The sequence below is a fragment of the Vanellus vanellus genome, assembly GCF_965231255.1.
Source record: "Vanellus vanellus genome assembly, chromosome: 3".
Taxonomy (NCBI): domain Eukaryota; kingdom Metazoa; phylum Chordata; class Aves; order Charadriiformes; family Charadriidae; genus Vanellus; species Vanellus vanellus.
In genome coordinates, this window is record NC_138907.1 from 90,067,181 (window position 1) to 90,083,693 (window position 16,513).

A 16,513-nucleotide genomic window follows, 5' to 3' on the forward strand; every position below is an offset into this window, starting at 1 on the left:
AATGCAGCACTGACTACCGTTCCAAAAGATTATGTAAAATTAAAAAAATACTACATTAAAAATGCCAAAAGGTGCATAGCACTAGAAGGTAGGAAACACAAGAACTCTGGCACTTCAAAACAAACATCACATATTATCTTGTGCAATTATAAACTTCGTAGCTAAGCAGCTCACTAAATCTGTCAGACTTTCAATGACACCTGCCTCACCACAACCCAGAGTACACACTGAATATGACTGACCCAATCTTTGGCAGAAACACAGGAAAAATAAAGTCTTCCTATAAGCTCCTTCAGTCAAATGGTTTTATATGACAAGTTATTATCTGAGTTTTTCATTAAGTCTACAGTATGCTGCAACTACTCCAAACAAACAAACAAATAGTAGCAGAAAGAGAAGATCAAGACCAAGCAGGTGAATTACATAACGTCAATTCATATATAAGGTGCACAATTACAAGGGAAAGGCTCTGCACCTCTCACCATGTATTCTTCTGCTCATAGCAAATCTGTGGGAAATCAGTCCTCTGGATGTACCCGAGGCCCTTTCTGCCTTTTCTACATTACACATCTCAATGTCCCAATATGAAGGTCCATTTTATATTCTCTTTTACGGGAGCTAGGTTTGGGGAAGTGGAAGAAGCCAATATGTTCTTCCTGCTTTTTTATGAAAACCAAAATGTGAATGTTTCTTCCTTGTTCTTCTGAATGCCTCCCAGTGCTCTACATGACAGCTGCCAGTGTTAGAGGAAAAATGCCACTGTGAGAGGAGTGAAGGAAAGGCTCCTGGAACAAAGCACCAAGCATACAGTATTGCAAAATTACTTCAAAGCTCACCAAGAACTCCCTTCATCAGAGGCTTTCATGTTGTGCCACTACAGGGTGAAGAAAAAAAACCTCCACAAGACGCATGGCACATTTCACTCAAAATTTTTGATTGAGGCTATATTTGTCTGTGTATTCTGCTATACACCACTTCAAGCTTTCTGCCAGGACAGGCAAGTCATTCACAAAAGCTCATTTCTAATTAAAGGTAATTTTTTTGTTTTCAAAAGTCTACTCTAATTTCATTACATTTAAACACACTGCACTGAAACTGCCATTGCAATTTTAACGACAGTTTGAGGCATTTGCAAGACACAGCCCACTCTCTCTTCCTTGGATGACACCATAGCTCTCAGCCTAATCTCACTGAATGAGCAATACAACATGCATTCCAACTCCCGAGTTATGTTACCACTGAAGTAACATAGGGACACATACTAACATGTCTATGAGAAACATTAGAAGTATTAAAAGATACCAGACAACAAACTGATGTCCATGCTAATGTCTACAGCTGAGTACCCTTAAGGGAAGACAAGCCGTTTAATGCTGTACAGGTTTGCTGAGGGAGATACTGCAATCATCTTTTACATGCCTGAGTACTGCTGTAGTTACTGCACTGGCCTTCTCAGCAAGTACAAACACTATACATTTCAGTGCACAGCTTCACTAACTCCACAGAAGGGGCACTTCAGAATTTCCTATTAGCCACCACCACACCATCAAGCAGCATTCCCAAAAGACAAGTTGACAAAACATTAACTATCATCAGCATCTTCAAAAGACTCTTCTTTCTTAAAAAAACCCTAGAGTATGCAAGGACAAGCATCAGCTTCCTTAAACAGTTCTGTGAGTCAATAATTGTACCATCTTCCAAAAACCCACCAGAACACAGGAAACAAAACCTAAGCTAAACAACCACAAATCTTCCAGCACGCCCCAACAAACCTACAGTGGTCTTATTTGCACTGTATTGAGACTGTACCAAACAGCAAGTACCGATACTACTGCCAAACACTCACCCTCTGCCACAAAAAGAAAGCAATGTATTCCTTATTTGAAGTCCCGTCTTTCCTCTATACTTATGCGTTCATTTAATCCTATATTCAAAAACATGCACCTTAACTTAGTATTTTAGTCTTCTGTTTTCAAATGCAAACTTTGCTGAACATGATCTTCTGGAAGGATGCAAGACTAGAATTACTGCTGGCTGATAGTGAAATCATCGTCAACTGCGGTTTTGATGATTTAAAAGAGGAGGATACACAACCTACTAGGAATCAAAGTAAACTAAGAATTTTATAGTGAAGAATTTCAGCAAATTCAGTCTAATCAGTTTGATTTTTTTTAACTGATGAAATTTAGCTATTTCAGGCTTGAAAAAAATGTAAAGAGGCACAGGCAAGAGGACTGGTTTTGTGCAGTTGGCAACCTTTATCCTGCAAATTTTACTACAGCAAAATGGATAGAACAGTCACATTACAGAGGAAAGCAGAAAAAGTGAAGAGCAGAAAATGGACTGTCATAGCTGGCAAGGACAAAGACGTTTGGTTTTTACTAACTGGCTGCCAGAAGAATTCCTTTCAGTTGCAGAAAAGTTAGATTAATGAAATCGGCATACGTCAGGTTTACTTCTAAATTTCTAACTCAGCTGACAAAGTAGCAGTAACTTTTCTGTAACACCTCAAGTCCATGAAGCAGTTATGCTGTCAAGGTTTCTCCATACTTTGCAGCATTTACGTTAGAAGCTCCACACTGGAATCAGCTACCTAGCAACATGGAAATGTAAAATACTATTCCCCTTCATGTACAGACCAAACTCAATGTAACTGCTAGGTGACGCGATCTAAGCACTAGACAAGTATGCAGCGCACCTTGTCAGAAGTTGAAGATCTACATGAGATGGCCAAATATGTTAACCAAAGGATGCCACAGAATTTGAGAAAAATAGTTGCAAACATTAATTCTTTCACGCTTTCACTGTAGTTTTGCTAAGGGGCAATATTCAGTAATAGTGTCTGCTTCCTAGGTATAAGAAATTTTTGCTGTGGCCTACAGATCAGAACAAATACTGGAGATTAAAGTCTCTGGAAACCACCACCAGTATTTTAAGACAACATAGTACATCTCTTGCTGTTCTGGCTCAGAGGAGTCTGTTGTATCAGCAAAATTTTCTGCAAGTAAATTCAAACTAAAGGACCCAATAAAGTGTTCTGGAAAGGATAACTGTCCATAAAGTGTATTCAAATACCTCAATACATATGCAAATTGCCAGATCTATCTATGGTGCTGAAAGCATGAGACTGAAAATACTGTCTTTTATTTTGAGAGAGCTGCTTATGACAGTTTGTCCCCTGGGATAAGAAGAAGAAAGAGGGATCTTGGGGGAAAAAAAAAAAAAAATATTTATTTCTAAATACATACACACATAAAACACACACATCTGTTTTCTGATGACTAAAAAAAAAAAAAAAGAAATGTAGCAGTACATTACTTATAAAAGTCTTCACATATAAAACAGTTTCATCTTCAGGTTATCTGCTGTAAAAAGATTGAATATATGCAACAGCCTTCATCTCTATGCAAGAATAGAGACTCGCCTTGTAAATATGATGATTTAGGCCTTCTCATCATTTCCAGATAACTTTGGAATAAAGCATAATAGAAATCATTTCATTCTTAAAAGCCTCACCTTTTGGAGCAGCAATAGGCTTGACAGACATTCTCCCAACAAGACATTCCTTCAGCATGGATTCATAATTGACCCAACGATGAACCTATATTAACAAAATTAGTTTTCACAAAGTTTGTTATTCTTATTATGGTGTTCTATGCACTGAAATAGAAAAGTTCATTTTTTGTACAGTGGCTAATGTAATTCATTTAGCAGATTTATTTTTAAAACAGACACTCATTATTGTGTCGTTCAGTGTTTTACTTCTATTACAGATAGCATGTAATTAAGTGAATAAATAGGACCATGAAAAAGTGACAAAGTTTAATTTACTCTTTTTATCCTGTGCAGTATCTGAACATCATAGCCTTGAGCTACAGAGAATATTTCAGAAGAATATTTTTATGACAGATGCTACGCAATTAACAGAATAAAGACCTTGTCTTTACCACAAGGGTAATTAGTCTTGTTTAGATACAAGTGAAGGGAAAAGGCATGAAGGACACAAAGACGAAGGTATTTGTGGTTTAGACGCACAAATACTTCCTACCAAGTTGGTGTATTTCTGTTTGTTTCTGTCATACTATCACTGAATTGTTTGGAAATTACCTATTTTAGAAAGTCAAATAAAATGAAGAAAAAGCACTAGCTTTACAGACCAGAACTGGAGAACTTGCAGGGGAAATAGATGGTAGAAAAGCCAATACTAATAGGGCATCCAGGATAATATCACAAGAGAAAAGGAAACAAAGTGCTGCATGACAAATTTGAATGGAATGTAGAGATTTAAAAATAAAAACTTTAAATGGGACAAGCTAAGGAGATGAGATAAAGAATCCCATGCACAAGTTGTAGTTTCCTCATAAACAGATAACAGAAAAATTAAGGATTCTGAATGACAGTTGATTTTTCCAGAAACTTGAGAAACACAAGCAACCTACCAAACTCTTGAAGAGATCAGTATCCAACAGACACAGAATGCTAACGCAGAGGGGATAACAACAGAAATCCCTCCAGAACAGCAAAGACACCAGCCAGAAACAAAAACGTGAACAGAGTATTTTAAGGATCTGAACACTCCCATGACAAAACAAACTAAAAAAAAAAAATATTGTGGCAAGTATGTATCTGAAGCTACTAACAACTTGAGGGGCTTCCCCAATTATTCCTGATGTCAAGACTCCTGTTTCTGAGTACATCATATAACACTTGACAGTGATCCAGCTACAGAATTCCAGGGCACAACTTGATACTGGATGAACTTTTAGGACAGAAACTCCAAATTTCTTGAAACCAGAGAATTATGCCCAAAACCAACACTTCATTTGTGAAGGACTAACCAAAGATAAGCTTAACAAAGCTAAAACATCATCACATCTTTACTTACATTCATTGTTAAAAACATTTTGCAAATAAAGGCATAACATACTGTGATGCACAAACTATAAAGAGGTAAAAGATTTCCTTTCAGAAAGAGAGGAGGTTTCCTTTCTGCTCTTTCCCAGTTTCTCAGACAAACCTTGTGAGCTGAGGAGACTCAAAGAATGTCTGTTTCTAAAAAATACCAACTCAAGCAGTGCTGGTACAGCACCAGGTTTGCAAGTGTTTCCTTATAGAAAGTACACCCATTCTGCAGATCCTTTATTTTCTCAGTCTTTTCAAAACATTTAAAGAAATGATAAACAAAGAAGAGACTGTCATCTTGTGATTTGTTCACAATCAGCTAATAGCAGTCCTGGCATTTTTTCTTAGTACTTTCTTTGCTGGTAATGCAGCAGCTAAGTTAACAGACAAAAGAATACTACAAGCATTTTTCAAAAAGTGAAAGTTCTGAGAAGAGAATGCCTCTCAAACAACAGCAATTAGTCATTGTAGTAATTTATTAAGAAGGTGGTATCAAGTTGTTGCTAGCTTTACGGCCATTTCTGCTAAAAAATTAATTTAATAAAATGGTCAAATTGAAACTTCATTCCAATAACATAAAGTGACATTTTTGTTATTTGGTACAAAGTTTAAACTACATGCCTCTTTCAGCACAGAAGTGTCATTCTGAGTGGTAACCCATTGCCTTTCTCTAGGCCTGAAAAAGTTCAAATCACCATTTCCACTGGAATGCCCTAAAAACAATCAGAAAACACGTGTTTTTCAAAATACCTTTTGGTGAGCAAGTGTCATTTCATGCCAGTGCTTCTCACCTGATCAAAGAGATCTGTACCATCAGTTCCTGCTGCTTTCATCAGTTCATCCTCACCACCCGGATGATATTCCATGTATGGTGTGACATTATATACAAACCCTGAAGAAACCAGAATATGAAAACATGAGCAGCATTTCTACAACCACTACAATCACTCCTATCTCCAAAACCAGCTGAAAGGTTAATGCATGTTAAACACTGTAGTGGCAAACAGTAGACATGATTGGAACACACAGTGTGACTTTCCAAAACCAGAAACATGAGTTACACAATCGTACAGAGCACAAGACACTTTATTACATAGAGAGACAAATCCCACCATGCTGTACCCCTTGTCCCAGTGAACATCTGGAGAGACCTGCTGGGTTAAGACTTCAACAAAATAAACCCCTGAAGTTGAACATGACATATCCTAGCTAGGGGCTAAAAGAACCAGAGGCTGGTTTCAACAGAGACATAAAATTGTGCCAGTTAGCACAGAGAATTGTTTTCAATCTCCCTTCCACTTAAGTTACTCCTAAAGTGCTGTCACAGTTGTTTCCCTACCACCCATCATAGAATGACCTGTGGAATGAAATGCCTACAGGAATGAACTGCCTCCCATATGGAAAAACTGCTACCGTCAGCAATAAAACTTCTATTCTTCAGATTCAGCAATACAAAAACCTAAACATAACCTATGATCGTTAGAGGCTTACAACTCTGGTACCAAATTTGCCCCAGTAAAAGGTCTCAACATTCCTTCTACATGAGTGCTATTCTTAGTATTCCCAGGGAGATAAAACAATGCTTCTTCATAGATCTCAAATGATGAAGTCTACCTATTGTCGCTATGCAACCAGACTAATTAGAGCATGGACAATGCGGCTATAAACAGTTTTAACTACAGATATATTGCTGCTAACAGAACTACTGCAGGCCTACTTTGCAGAATATTTAAAGATACATAACATTATCAAAACAGGAACCTACCAGAAGCAGAACAGTGCCAGTGCTTTCATAAGAAGCTTTTAACACATTAAGAAGTGTACATTAATTACTTCAGAAGGAGAGGCACACATTCAGCACTGGGCCTGGGAGAGACATACTTGGGACAATCCTCCCAGACAACAGAGGAAGGATCTTTGCATATTTTACTGACGTGATGTATGTATCCACTATGCCATCTTGTGTGCAACACTGATTACTGCATGCAATAAAATACAAGCACCTACATAGCTAGGACCTCGTGAACATTAGTCAAATGCTCGATTTACCAGCAAACTTGCAGGAGCAAAAGGAATATAATTTATATACCCTTCATGCTTTTTTTAACTCCCCTGACATCCCACTTTATATACAAATATGTGGCCTATATGACAGCTTTCTTTGAAGATCATCATACTGGGTTTTTGAACAAAGTAAGCTCTTGTTCTTCTTTTACTTCACAGTCCTCTCATCAATTTCTGCTCTTTCTTATAAAGACAGTCTAACTACCAATGCAGAGACCTCATTTAGTTTTTTCATGATGGTTTTATTTTACCACCTGTCCACATATCAGGTCTACAGATAATCTACCAGGATTCTCAGTTATTCTAGTTTTTTTTCATTAGTAGTCCCAGAACAAAGGAAAGGGAGAGATGGAAAAAATTAAAGAGAGATACAGAAGCAGCATGATGGACTTCTTGTAAAAAATAACCTCAGAGCAGAGATGCAGTCAAGGAGGAATAAGAGACTAAAAATGGAAGTGTTTTTAAGGAGTGATTCTGCCTGCAGTAGTAAATGTGCCTTTTTGAGAGGAAAAAAAAAAAAAAGAACAGACCTCCACAGTAAATAACCTTTCTTTAGCTCTCCTCCCACTATAGCTTTGCTAGCATGTGCAAAAGCAGCACACAGAGTATTAACAATCCTATTATTTTGTTCAAAAGTGAGTACTGAACAACATTTTACCCTTACTTTCATCCCCTTTAACACCCAACAAAAACACAATTGCCCTCACAGAGAAATTCTTAACTTTTGCTGGAGTTCAGAGATGACATTATGTCAAATACCAACACTGTCCCTTACCAGATCAAAGTTACCACTAAACGAACCACTCTTCCTACAGAAATGTCACATTAGCTCCTCCATAACTAATTTAAGGCGATGCATTTTTGCCTCTAAATGATTGAACTGGAGAGCAAACATTTTACTGCTTTCTGTGAGAAAACTAGGAACTTCATTTTCAGCACTGAAAATACTCTTTTAGCAATGGCTATTGCTACAAACCACCTTTCACACATTAACTTAAAACATATGATACTGTCAACTTTTGAGCTACATTTTCATAAAAATAATAACATAAATAAAATGGCTTAGTTACCACAGATATTTGTTATGCCAGATAGAGATTACAATTGCTCTGTGTAGCAACTGTCAGTTGCCCTGATAAGTTTTATGAAGTAGTATGTGGGCTTGCACACTTATATCCTAAAGACCATTCTACAGGTTTAAGTCACATTTTTAATATTTATGTGTCTCTGGATGCTTTAAAGCAATCACTAAAAATAGGTAACTATTTTTACTCTCCAAGAGTAAACTCTCCAAGACTGAGGAGTGTAAGTACACGTCAGCATTTTCGGTGACTTATTCTTGCTAAGCCCTTATGATTTGAGGCATCACCACAATCTTGTGTTTTATTATTTTCATATGCAGATATAAAATAGGCATAAAACATGCCCACTTGTTTTAACAAAGGCTTGAAAGCAAAGAAAATCTTTGTAACACAAAACTCTAACTTAAACACAGCTATGTCCAATTATGTCAAGATTACACCTGACCAAAATATAGAAGGCACATAGTTTGTTTTGGGGTGTGGCTTCTGTTGTTGTTTGGGTTTTGTTGCTTCTTCTTTAAGCACAGAAGAGAGAAGCTAGGCAGAAAACATAGAAGCAGCATCACAATAACCAACCTCTTATACATATCCAGCAGTCCTCCTTTTTGTTGTGTTTAGCAAGCTCATCTTCGGTCACTTCAATTAGCCTCCCTTTTAAACCAGTCAAGTCCTTCCCACTTTTAGTTAGTCGAATCCAATCCATAAGACTCCTTCCTGGTTTTAAAGGTACCTGAAAAATAACAAATATACAAACACACAAATATAATAACAAATGTATCAAACTCTACAGGAAGAAAGACCCATTCTGTACATTTTTCTAAGCTCCCTAGGAGGACTCGGACAAAACAAGAAACAACACAACCTGTATTCTTCATTGATATTTGGAAGCCCTACTCAGCAGTAAGGGTGCTTAAGGAAGCGTATTATCTAGTAACCCAGACAAGGGAATTATCATACATCAACAAACATTTAGATGACTCTTCCCAAAGCAAACTGCATATATCAAGTCCTCCTGTGGTGGTAAAAAGTCTTTATCAGCACCATTTGAGGTATGGCCTGGAAACCTATGAGCAACAAGGAAGAAAAATTTGAAAGTCATGGTCAGGCACGACAAGGTAGGAAAGTTCACCTTCACAGCATTCATAAAGACTTTCTGCAAGCCCTACAACAACTGGAAATCTCACCCCAAGAAAGCTGGGATTGAAGTCTTCCAGCTTACCCAGGGATGCATTAGCCATGGCCTGCCCTGAAAGGCAGAGCAAGATCTTCAGGGTATCTAGCACCTTCCTTTTCAACAGCACCACAGACTAGGAACCCCTTTGATCCAAACTCCAATGGCGGGGACCAGGGTTGAAGAATCATGGACTTACTAAAACTGCAGCAAAACCAGAGACGAGAAAACTAACGAGCACACAGACCCACATCACTTGATGCTACTTCAGTCTAAGTACAAGTTTGCTTCCCAAGCGAGGTCTGCTGACACCAAGTGCCCCCAAAACCCCTCCAAAGATGAAGCCCCAACAGGTGCGCAGTAATTTCAAGCAGAAAGTGCCCGTCTCTGCACAGGAGGAACCCCAACACAGCCCGGGGAAGCAGAGCAGGAAGCTCTATCCCCACCACCTTCTAAAACGAGAAGTACCAAGCATTTTTCAGCGACGCAGCTGAGCCAGCCCCTTCGCCCGGGGGCCCTGCCACAGCCGCCGCGTCCCCGCAGAGGTTGCCGGAGTACGAGACCTCTCCAGGGAAGCGGCCGGAGGCGACCCGGCCCCAGCCGCAACCGGGAACCGACCGGCAAACCACAGCGGCTCCGCCGAGAGGGTCCGGCCCGGGCCAGCCGACCGAAACGGTGCGGGGGAGCCGCTGACCCCACCGGGCCGCACTCCCCCCCACACCGAGCGACGGTAACCGGCAGCCCCGCAAAGCTCTGAGCCGCGGTGCCGGGGAAGGCCCCAACGCCAGCTAGCGACCGACCGACCGACCCCACCCCCGCGGACAGCGGCGGCGGCCGAACTGTCCCTACCTTGGCGCGGCCGCCCGCGGCCACCCGCTGCTGGGAGCCGGGCGCGGGGAAGGCCTGTGGCGGCACGTTCAGCATCCTACCGGCCCGGGCCGCGGCCTGCGCCCCGGCGGGCGGGCGGGCGGGCGGAGCGGCACAGGGCGCAGGCGCGGCGGCGGCGGGCGGGGCCCGGGCCCGGGCCCGGGCGGGGCTGAGGCGCGTTAGAGGCCTACGGGTACGGGCCCGGCAGCGCCGCCGAGGACGGGGAATGGGGGGGGATCGGTGGAGACCGCCTGGGACTAGACATCCCTGCTGCCATGTCGGGCCCCGCTTCAGGTATGTACACGAGGTGTACCTGATAGAGGCACTGGCGTTGGAGTTAAAGTTTGGGATTTTTTGTTGCTGTTCCTTTAGGGGCTTGGGCCTGCACCATGATCGGTACCAAACTTTGCTTCGATTGTCAAAATAAAACCACCTCACAATCAAAACAACTCACATTGGACCTTTTTCTCATTTCTTGATGTCCACTTTGCAAACAAAATTGATCGTTTCACACTGTATTTATGTATGTGAGTGTTATGGTTTGAGGAACCCATAACAATTTATTGTCATTTAGACAGTTATTCAATTACCCAGTGACCCCTCTGCCCCTGGGAAGGGGAATCTGGAAGAATCAAGGAAACCTGGAGGTTGAAATATAAACTGATCTAATAGAATAAGATTAGATAATTAACGTAAATAGCACTAAAGAACCAATATTGATCCTGATACCAGTATAAAATATACAAATATTATACTCAGCCAGTTCTATCAGTAGGAAGCTGTGCACTCCCAGCACTGACAGCAAATGTCAGACATGGCAAGTGCTACAGCTTTGGGAGGAAGGGAAGGGCTCAGGCGTCCTGTACCAGGGCAAGAAGTTCTCAGGATCGCAGCCACAAAGGAGAGAGAGAACTCCTTGGCAAATTTTCTAATTTATATTGAATGTGATGTTCATAGTATGAAATAACCCTGTTGGCCAGCTTGGGTCAAGTGCCCGGGTCTTGCTCTTCCTCATCGCTGCACCTTGTGAGCTCAAAACCACTGACACCTTGAAACCCACACACCATAGCTGGCTAGAAAGTAATATTTTCACAAATTCAGACACTAGAGTCTTCTAAAAGTGCAGTCTTCCCAAGTATTAGAACAGAAATTAGTTCTGTGTTGCTCAAACCAGGACACTTCTGCCCCTTCACTCCTGTTCTCCACTGCCCATTGTGGACTTGGATCCACTCCCCTTGCTCAAACATGGTCTGTTCTCTGCACATCCTCAAATGACCCTTCCCCACATCTACGGCAGCCAACTCCAGGATGCCTCCCCAGGACTTAGGCTCTTTGGTCAGGCAGCTGCAATGCTCCTCATGAGCTCAAGCCTTGGTCCAGTTGTCCCCTAGATTCAGCACACATGGGTCTCCTTCTCTCCTTGCCTCTCCCCCCACCCAGCCTGGTTCCAGTGTCAGGCCTCTGGGTGCACCAACAGGTTCTGCCATGCAGATATGGGACTGTTATCTTTGTGGGCAGCCTCTGCTGGAGTGGGAAGGGTGACCTACTCAGGGTGGAGGAGTTGTTGTGACCTTGGAGGTTTTGCTCCAGGATCTGATTTTCTCTGTCTGTCTGTGGGATAGGGGTGTGGCGTGAGGAGGAGAGGTGAGGTGTGAGGCCTTAGAGGAGGCCCAGGAACTCCTTCCAAAATCTGTGAACAGGCTCTCCTGTTTGGTAATGATACAATGTGGGAGGCCATGACATGGGGACATGGGAAAACAAGGCAGGAAGAGTCAGGCAGTCAGCAGGGCCACAGGCAACATCCTGAAGAGGAAAAACTGAGGGATCTTGGTGAACAGTTCCACCATTACCAGAATGGCTGCATTCCTCTGTGAGGGGACAGGTCTACTATGAAACCCACAGGTGCAAGCTGCCACAAATGGGCAGATATAGAGAGGGTCTCCAAGAGCCCTGGAGCCTTTGCAGAGGCTGTGTCGCTCAAACCAGGACAAAGAGAGCATGAGTGATTTACAGCAAACCCCTTTTTTAAAAGCAAAAACTCAAGCAGAACTTGGACCCTTCTCTACATCTGGAAAACGGCTATTATCATTTCTCTTTTCCATGTTTGAAACTCTGTTGTAACAGCAGGCACAACATTGGAATACTTCATCCAATGATTCTGTGATATGCTTCCACATGGAGCCTACTAAATCACAGTGAAAAAAGCTTTCCTTGTGTCCTCCAACTTTGAGGAAGTCACATAACCATAGAGCCTCAAACCAGGACAAGCCCTTTAAAGCAAGGCATCCGTTCTCTGCTCCTAAAATTGATGTCCAAGTTATGGTCTACGAAATATAGGACCTCAGATAAAAAAATACTAATCAATACCTTTCCTGCCTAAAACAGGACAAGAATAGAACAAAGGAAAAAAGCTCAGATAAAATTAGAAAACATTTCAGTTTTATTAAGAATAACTTACATACAAATAAATTATCTTTAAAAATACTATAATACATTTTTATATTAAGTTTAAATTAAGTCTTAGAAGTTGTGTTGGCCTTTCCTGCAATCAGCAATCTGATTCTGTTCTTGAATCTTGTTCCAGTTCATCTTCTTCATCTTCGCTATCTGAGTCTTCATAAAAGGAAATTGTAGCTTGAACTGGAAAGTTTTTCAGAAGTGCTTCAGCTTCCTGATATAAGTAATCATAGCACCTTGATTTGGGCCAAAATAGTCTGAAACAAGTATACAATAGGTTTGCTTATTGTTATTACATATTCTGATTGGAGGCTGACAGACAAGAAACAGTTAATTCCGTTAAGCATCCTACAGAGGTTCCCCCCCATGCTCATTTGCTAAACTGGCTTCTACATTTAAATACAAAAAATATTCTGTGGATTGTGTATTTTCATCTGAAGAGATAAAGATGCACTTAAAGTGACAGTTTTGGAGCAAAACTACCCCAAAGCCCAAGATCCACTGCATCTGAAATTACCACTCCAGCACCTCACTAACAGTATCACCTGGGGATCTGATCCAAATAATACTGCCCTCACTGGAACTATTCCTAGGGAATGTAATGGGTGTCAAACAGGATCCCTAACATATTTGGATTAAATTAGTAGTTTTGTTACTGATAGTCCCCATCCTAACTCATTGTTTACAATGGTCCGAGACAAATCTCCAAGTGAAAGGAATGTTAAAGGTCTAAGGGGATCAGGCCTTTATATTTCACCCCAAACTCCCGTCTTTTCAAGCAGAATCATGCAGCAGACTCCATACAGAAGATGCTCCACGGGTCTAGATTTTAAAGTATTCTATTGCATCCAGAAATTAACATAAAAATTGCTCATAATATCACAGCGTAGCAAGGTCTATCGCTAGTGAGATAATATAATGCAATTAATATACTCCACAGTTCCTGTTCCTTTTCAACTAGCATCCTCTTTTGCTTATGGTTTGGAAGTAGCTGGAAGAAACAGACAATTAAAATCCCAAGAGCTAAGAGACTAGCACATTGCATCATAATTAAATGCTGACTACGGATTGTTTATAACAGAAATACATTAAGAAACATAACTAGATGGTTTTCTAGCAATTACGAAAGTGCTTTCTAGGCTACTGTTTAACAGAACACTGCTTCCTTTGCAGCACAAAGTAACTGACACTTGCTTTGTAACATCTCTCCATTCCCAGTGTTCCCCGCAGCTTTCACTCATACCTAAGCACAGGAGCAGTCACAGTGAAGTCAGAGTCCGTGCAATTCCTTAGACAGCCTGTGCATCAGTATTTGAAAGATCAGAGCCTAGATTTGAGAGGAAGCTGCATCTTACCTGGAAGAACTACCCGTGCAATTACTTTAAGCACCTTGCGACACCTACGAGTGCTTCTGAATACAGACTCCTGCAGATTCAACTGTAGTTATTTCCTTTCCAGAACTGACAGTGTAGATACTACCATTACCGTCATCATTAAAACAGTAGTTACCTGCGTATTTTTCTCAGCAATGCTGGCTTAGTCAGTCCATACCCTCTCCTCCTGCCACTCTTTCCCACCTGCTTCCTTGCACCAGGAGGACACTGGAGGTGTACACAGCAAGACTGCCGAGGAGCTACCCCCATCTCCCTTTTCTAAACCTGAGCACAGGAATGAGTAGCAAGGTGCTTCAGCCAACCCCGCCACCACAAAAAAAACAACCCACCATACACATAACTGTGTATCATGTCTAAGTCCCACACCACATAAGCATGTCAACACCTCATCTTAAAGATATGGAAAATCCACAAGTGCTGGCAATCATTTGCCCAAGGACCAGTCAGTTCAAAAGCACTTACATGGCTAAATCACTCTGAAAGCACTTTAACATAGAAACATAGCATTGTTTGGGTTGGAAAGGACCTTTAAAGGTCATCTAGTCCAATCCCCCTGCAATGACCAGGGACATCTTCAACTAGATCAGGTTGCTCAGAGCCCTGTCCAACCTGACCTTGGATGTTTCCCGGGATGGGGCATCTACCACCTCTCTGGGCAACCTGCTCCTGTGTCTCACCATTGTCATGGTAAAAAATTTCTTCCTTGTATCTAGTCTAAATCTACCCTCTTTTAGTTTACAGCCATTAGCCCTTGTCCTATCACAACAGGCCCTACTAAAAAGTTTGTCCCCATCATTCTTATAAGCCCCCTTTAGGTACTGAAAGGCCGCAATAAGGTCTCCCTGGAGCCTTCTCTTCTCCAGGCTGAACAACCCCAACTCTCTCAGCCTGTCCTCATAGCAGAGGTGCTCCAGCCCTCTGCTCACTTTTGCGGCCCTCCTCTGGACTACAACCGCTCCAACAGGTCCACGTCTGTCCTGTGCTGAGGGCTCCGTATCTACATAAATATAGGGGTGGGATCAGAAGGGGCGGGGGAGCTGGTGCTCGGCCAGCCGGGCACCGCACAGCCGAGCAAGGGACACTTCCATCCCTCCCTCTCTCCCTCCCTCCTTCCCTGCCGCCGCGCAGCACCACGGGCTCGGGCAGCGAGGGGTGCCCGGAGCTCCCCCGCGGGAACCGGCGGCGGCCGGGGACGGCCACTTACCTGACGGGGTGGGTGTACTGCGCCAGTTTTCGGGAGGCTCCCGCCAGCCCGCAGGGGCTGTGAGGCTGCGGAGGAGAGAGCAAAGAGATCAAGCCCGCCGCCACGGCACCCAGGCCCTCGGGGAGAAGGGGAGGGGGCCGCCCCGGCACCGACTCCCTGGACGTTACCACGGCCGCGCCGGCGGCGGCCGCTCCCCCCGCGCAGCCCCACTCACCGCGGCGGGACCGGTGCCGGTGCCGCTGCCGCTCCGCCGGCCCGCTTCTCCCGGTGCGGGCACCCAGGGCCTCCAGAAGGGCGAGGACCTGCGGGGCAAGGGCAGGAGCGCTAGGGCCGGACCGGGCCGCGGCCCGCACCGGTGAGATGAGGAGGAGAGGAGCGAGTATTCCTGTGGGGTCAGCGCCGCCGGGGGCGGGCGGGAGCAAACGCACCCCGTCCCTCCGCCCTCCATCCTCCGCCGGTCCGCGGTCGACTCGGTTCGCCTTACCCTCCCCGGGCCCGCAGGGTTTTATAGCCGGCGGCGGCCGCTGCGCGCCGCGGAGCCCACCTCCCCCGGCTCATTTGCCAGCGCCATCCCCACAACGGCTCCGCGCGAAGGCGCCGCTGTGTAAACACGGGGCGCGGACGCGTGCGTGCCCCAAATGGCCCCGGGGGCGGGGGGGGATTTGGCAAGTCGGTGTTAATCGCACTTGAACAGACACATGGCTGCTGCCAGGGGCGGTGGCGAGGGGGGCTTGGGGGGCGGGGGAGCCCCTGTGGGAACGGAGCCGCGGGCGGGGGGGGGGGGGGGGGGGGGGGGGTGCAACGGGGAGAGGCGGCAGCGGGGATGTGCCCGGGCAGCCCTCCCGCCCCCGGCGGCGGGGGTGAAGCCGCCGCAAACGCGCGGCCTTTTGTTGTTAAAAATGTGTTTGTTTATGGCGTCGAGCGGCAAGGCAAAGGGGGTGCGGGGAGGGAGGGCCAGGCTGAGCACCGGTGCGGGGCCGGTAGCGCCCGAGCGGGGCGGACGGCGGGGGGTGGGGTGGGGGCAGCGGTTCCCCACGCGCGACGGGGGAATTTCACCCTGGGGCGGTGGAGAAAATGCCGCTCCCTAGAGGGGTCCTTACAGCATAACGCATCACCAGCACCTCCCGATACCTTCCCTGACATATTCTCCCTAAGATAACATTGCTTTCTTAGCGTAGTGGCTTTTTTTTTTTTTTTTTAAAAAAATATGGTATTTTTTCTCCCGAGGAAACGTGCTGCCTTTTATTCTTTTTCGTATGGTCCTGATACTTCGTTCCGCTGCCAGCATCAGATGCTGTTCCTACATGCGCAAGGTTTTACGCCAAACTCGGACCATTTCCATGTTCCTCGGTACCAAGGGAGCTTATTTTTA

The 16,513-nt window shown here is 44.1% G+C and overlaps 2 protein-coding genes across 3 annotated transcripts in view; both read right to left on the minus strand.

Annotated features, from left to right (window-relative positions):
- LOC309670797 (cytochrome b5 reductase 4-like) overlaps positions 1 to 10,165 on the minus strand; it is a 42,417-nt gene extending 32,252 nt beyond the window's left edge. For both annotated transcript variants that reach the window (XM_082481900.1, XM_082481899.1), the window contains exons 1-4: positions 10,069 to 10,165; positions 8,625 to 8,778; positions 5,694 to 5,794; positions 3,517 to 3,601 (exon numbers count right to left, since the gene is read on the minus strand). In XM_082481900.1, the coding sequence (XP_082338026.1) occupies positions 3,517 to 3,601; positions 5,694 to 5,794; positions 8,625 to 8,778; positions 10,069 to 10,143 (415 nt within the window). In that variant the 5' untranslated portion in view covers positions 10,144 to 10,165. The remainder of the gene's footprint in view (positions 1 to 3,516; positions 3,602 to 5,693; positions 5,795 to 8,624; positions 8,779 to 10,068) is intronic.
- A 2,469-nt stretch (positions 10,166 to 12,634) lies between these two features.
- On the minus strand, positions 12,635 to 15,699 carry RIPPLY2 (ripply transcriptional repressor 2; the record flags this gene model as incomplete). The annotated part of the gene is given in 5 exon segments (XM_082480973.1): positions 12,635 to 12,800; positions 15,142 to 15,206; positions 15,356 to 15,610; positions 15,612 to 15,681; positions 15,683 to 15,699. Coding segments are annotated over 5 exon segments (573 nt in total).
- Between the last annotated feature and the right edge of the window lie 814 nt (positions 15,700 to 16,513).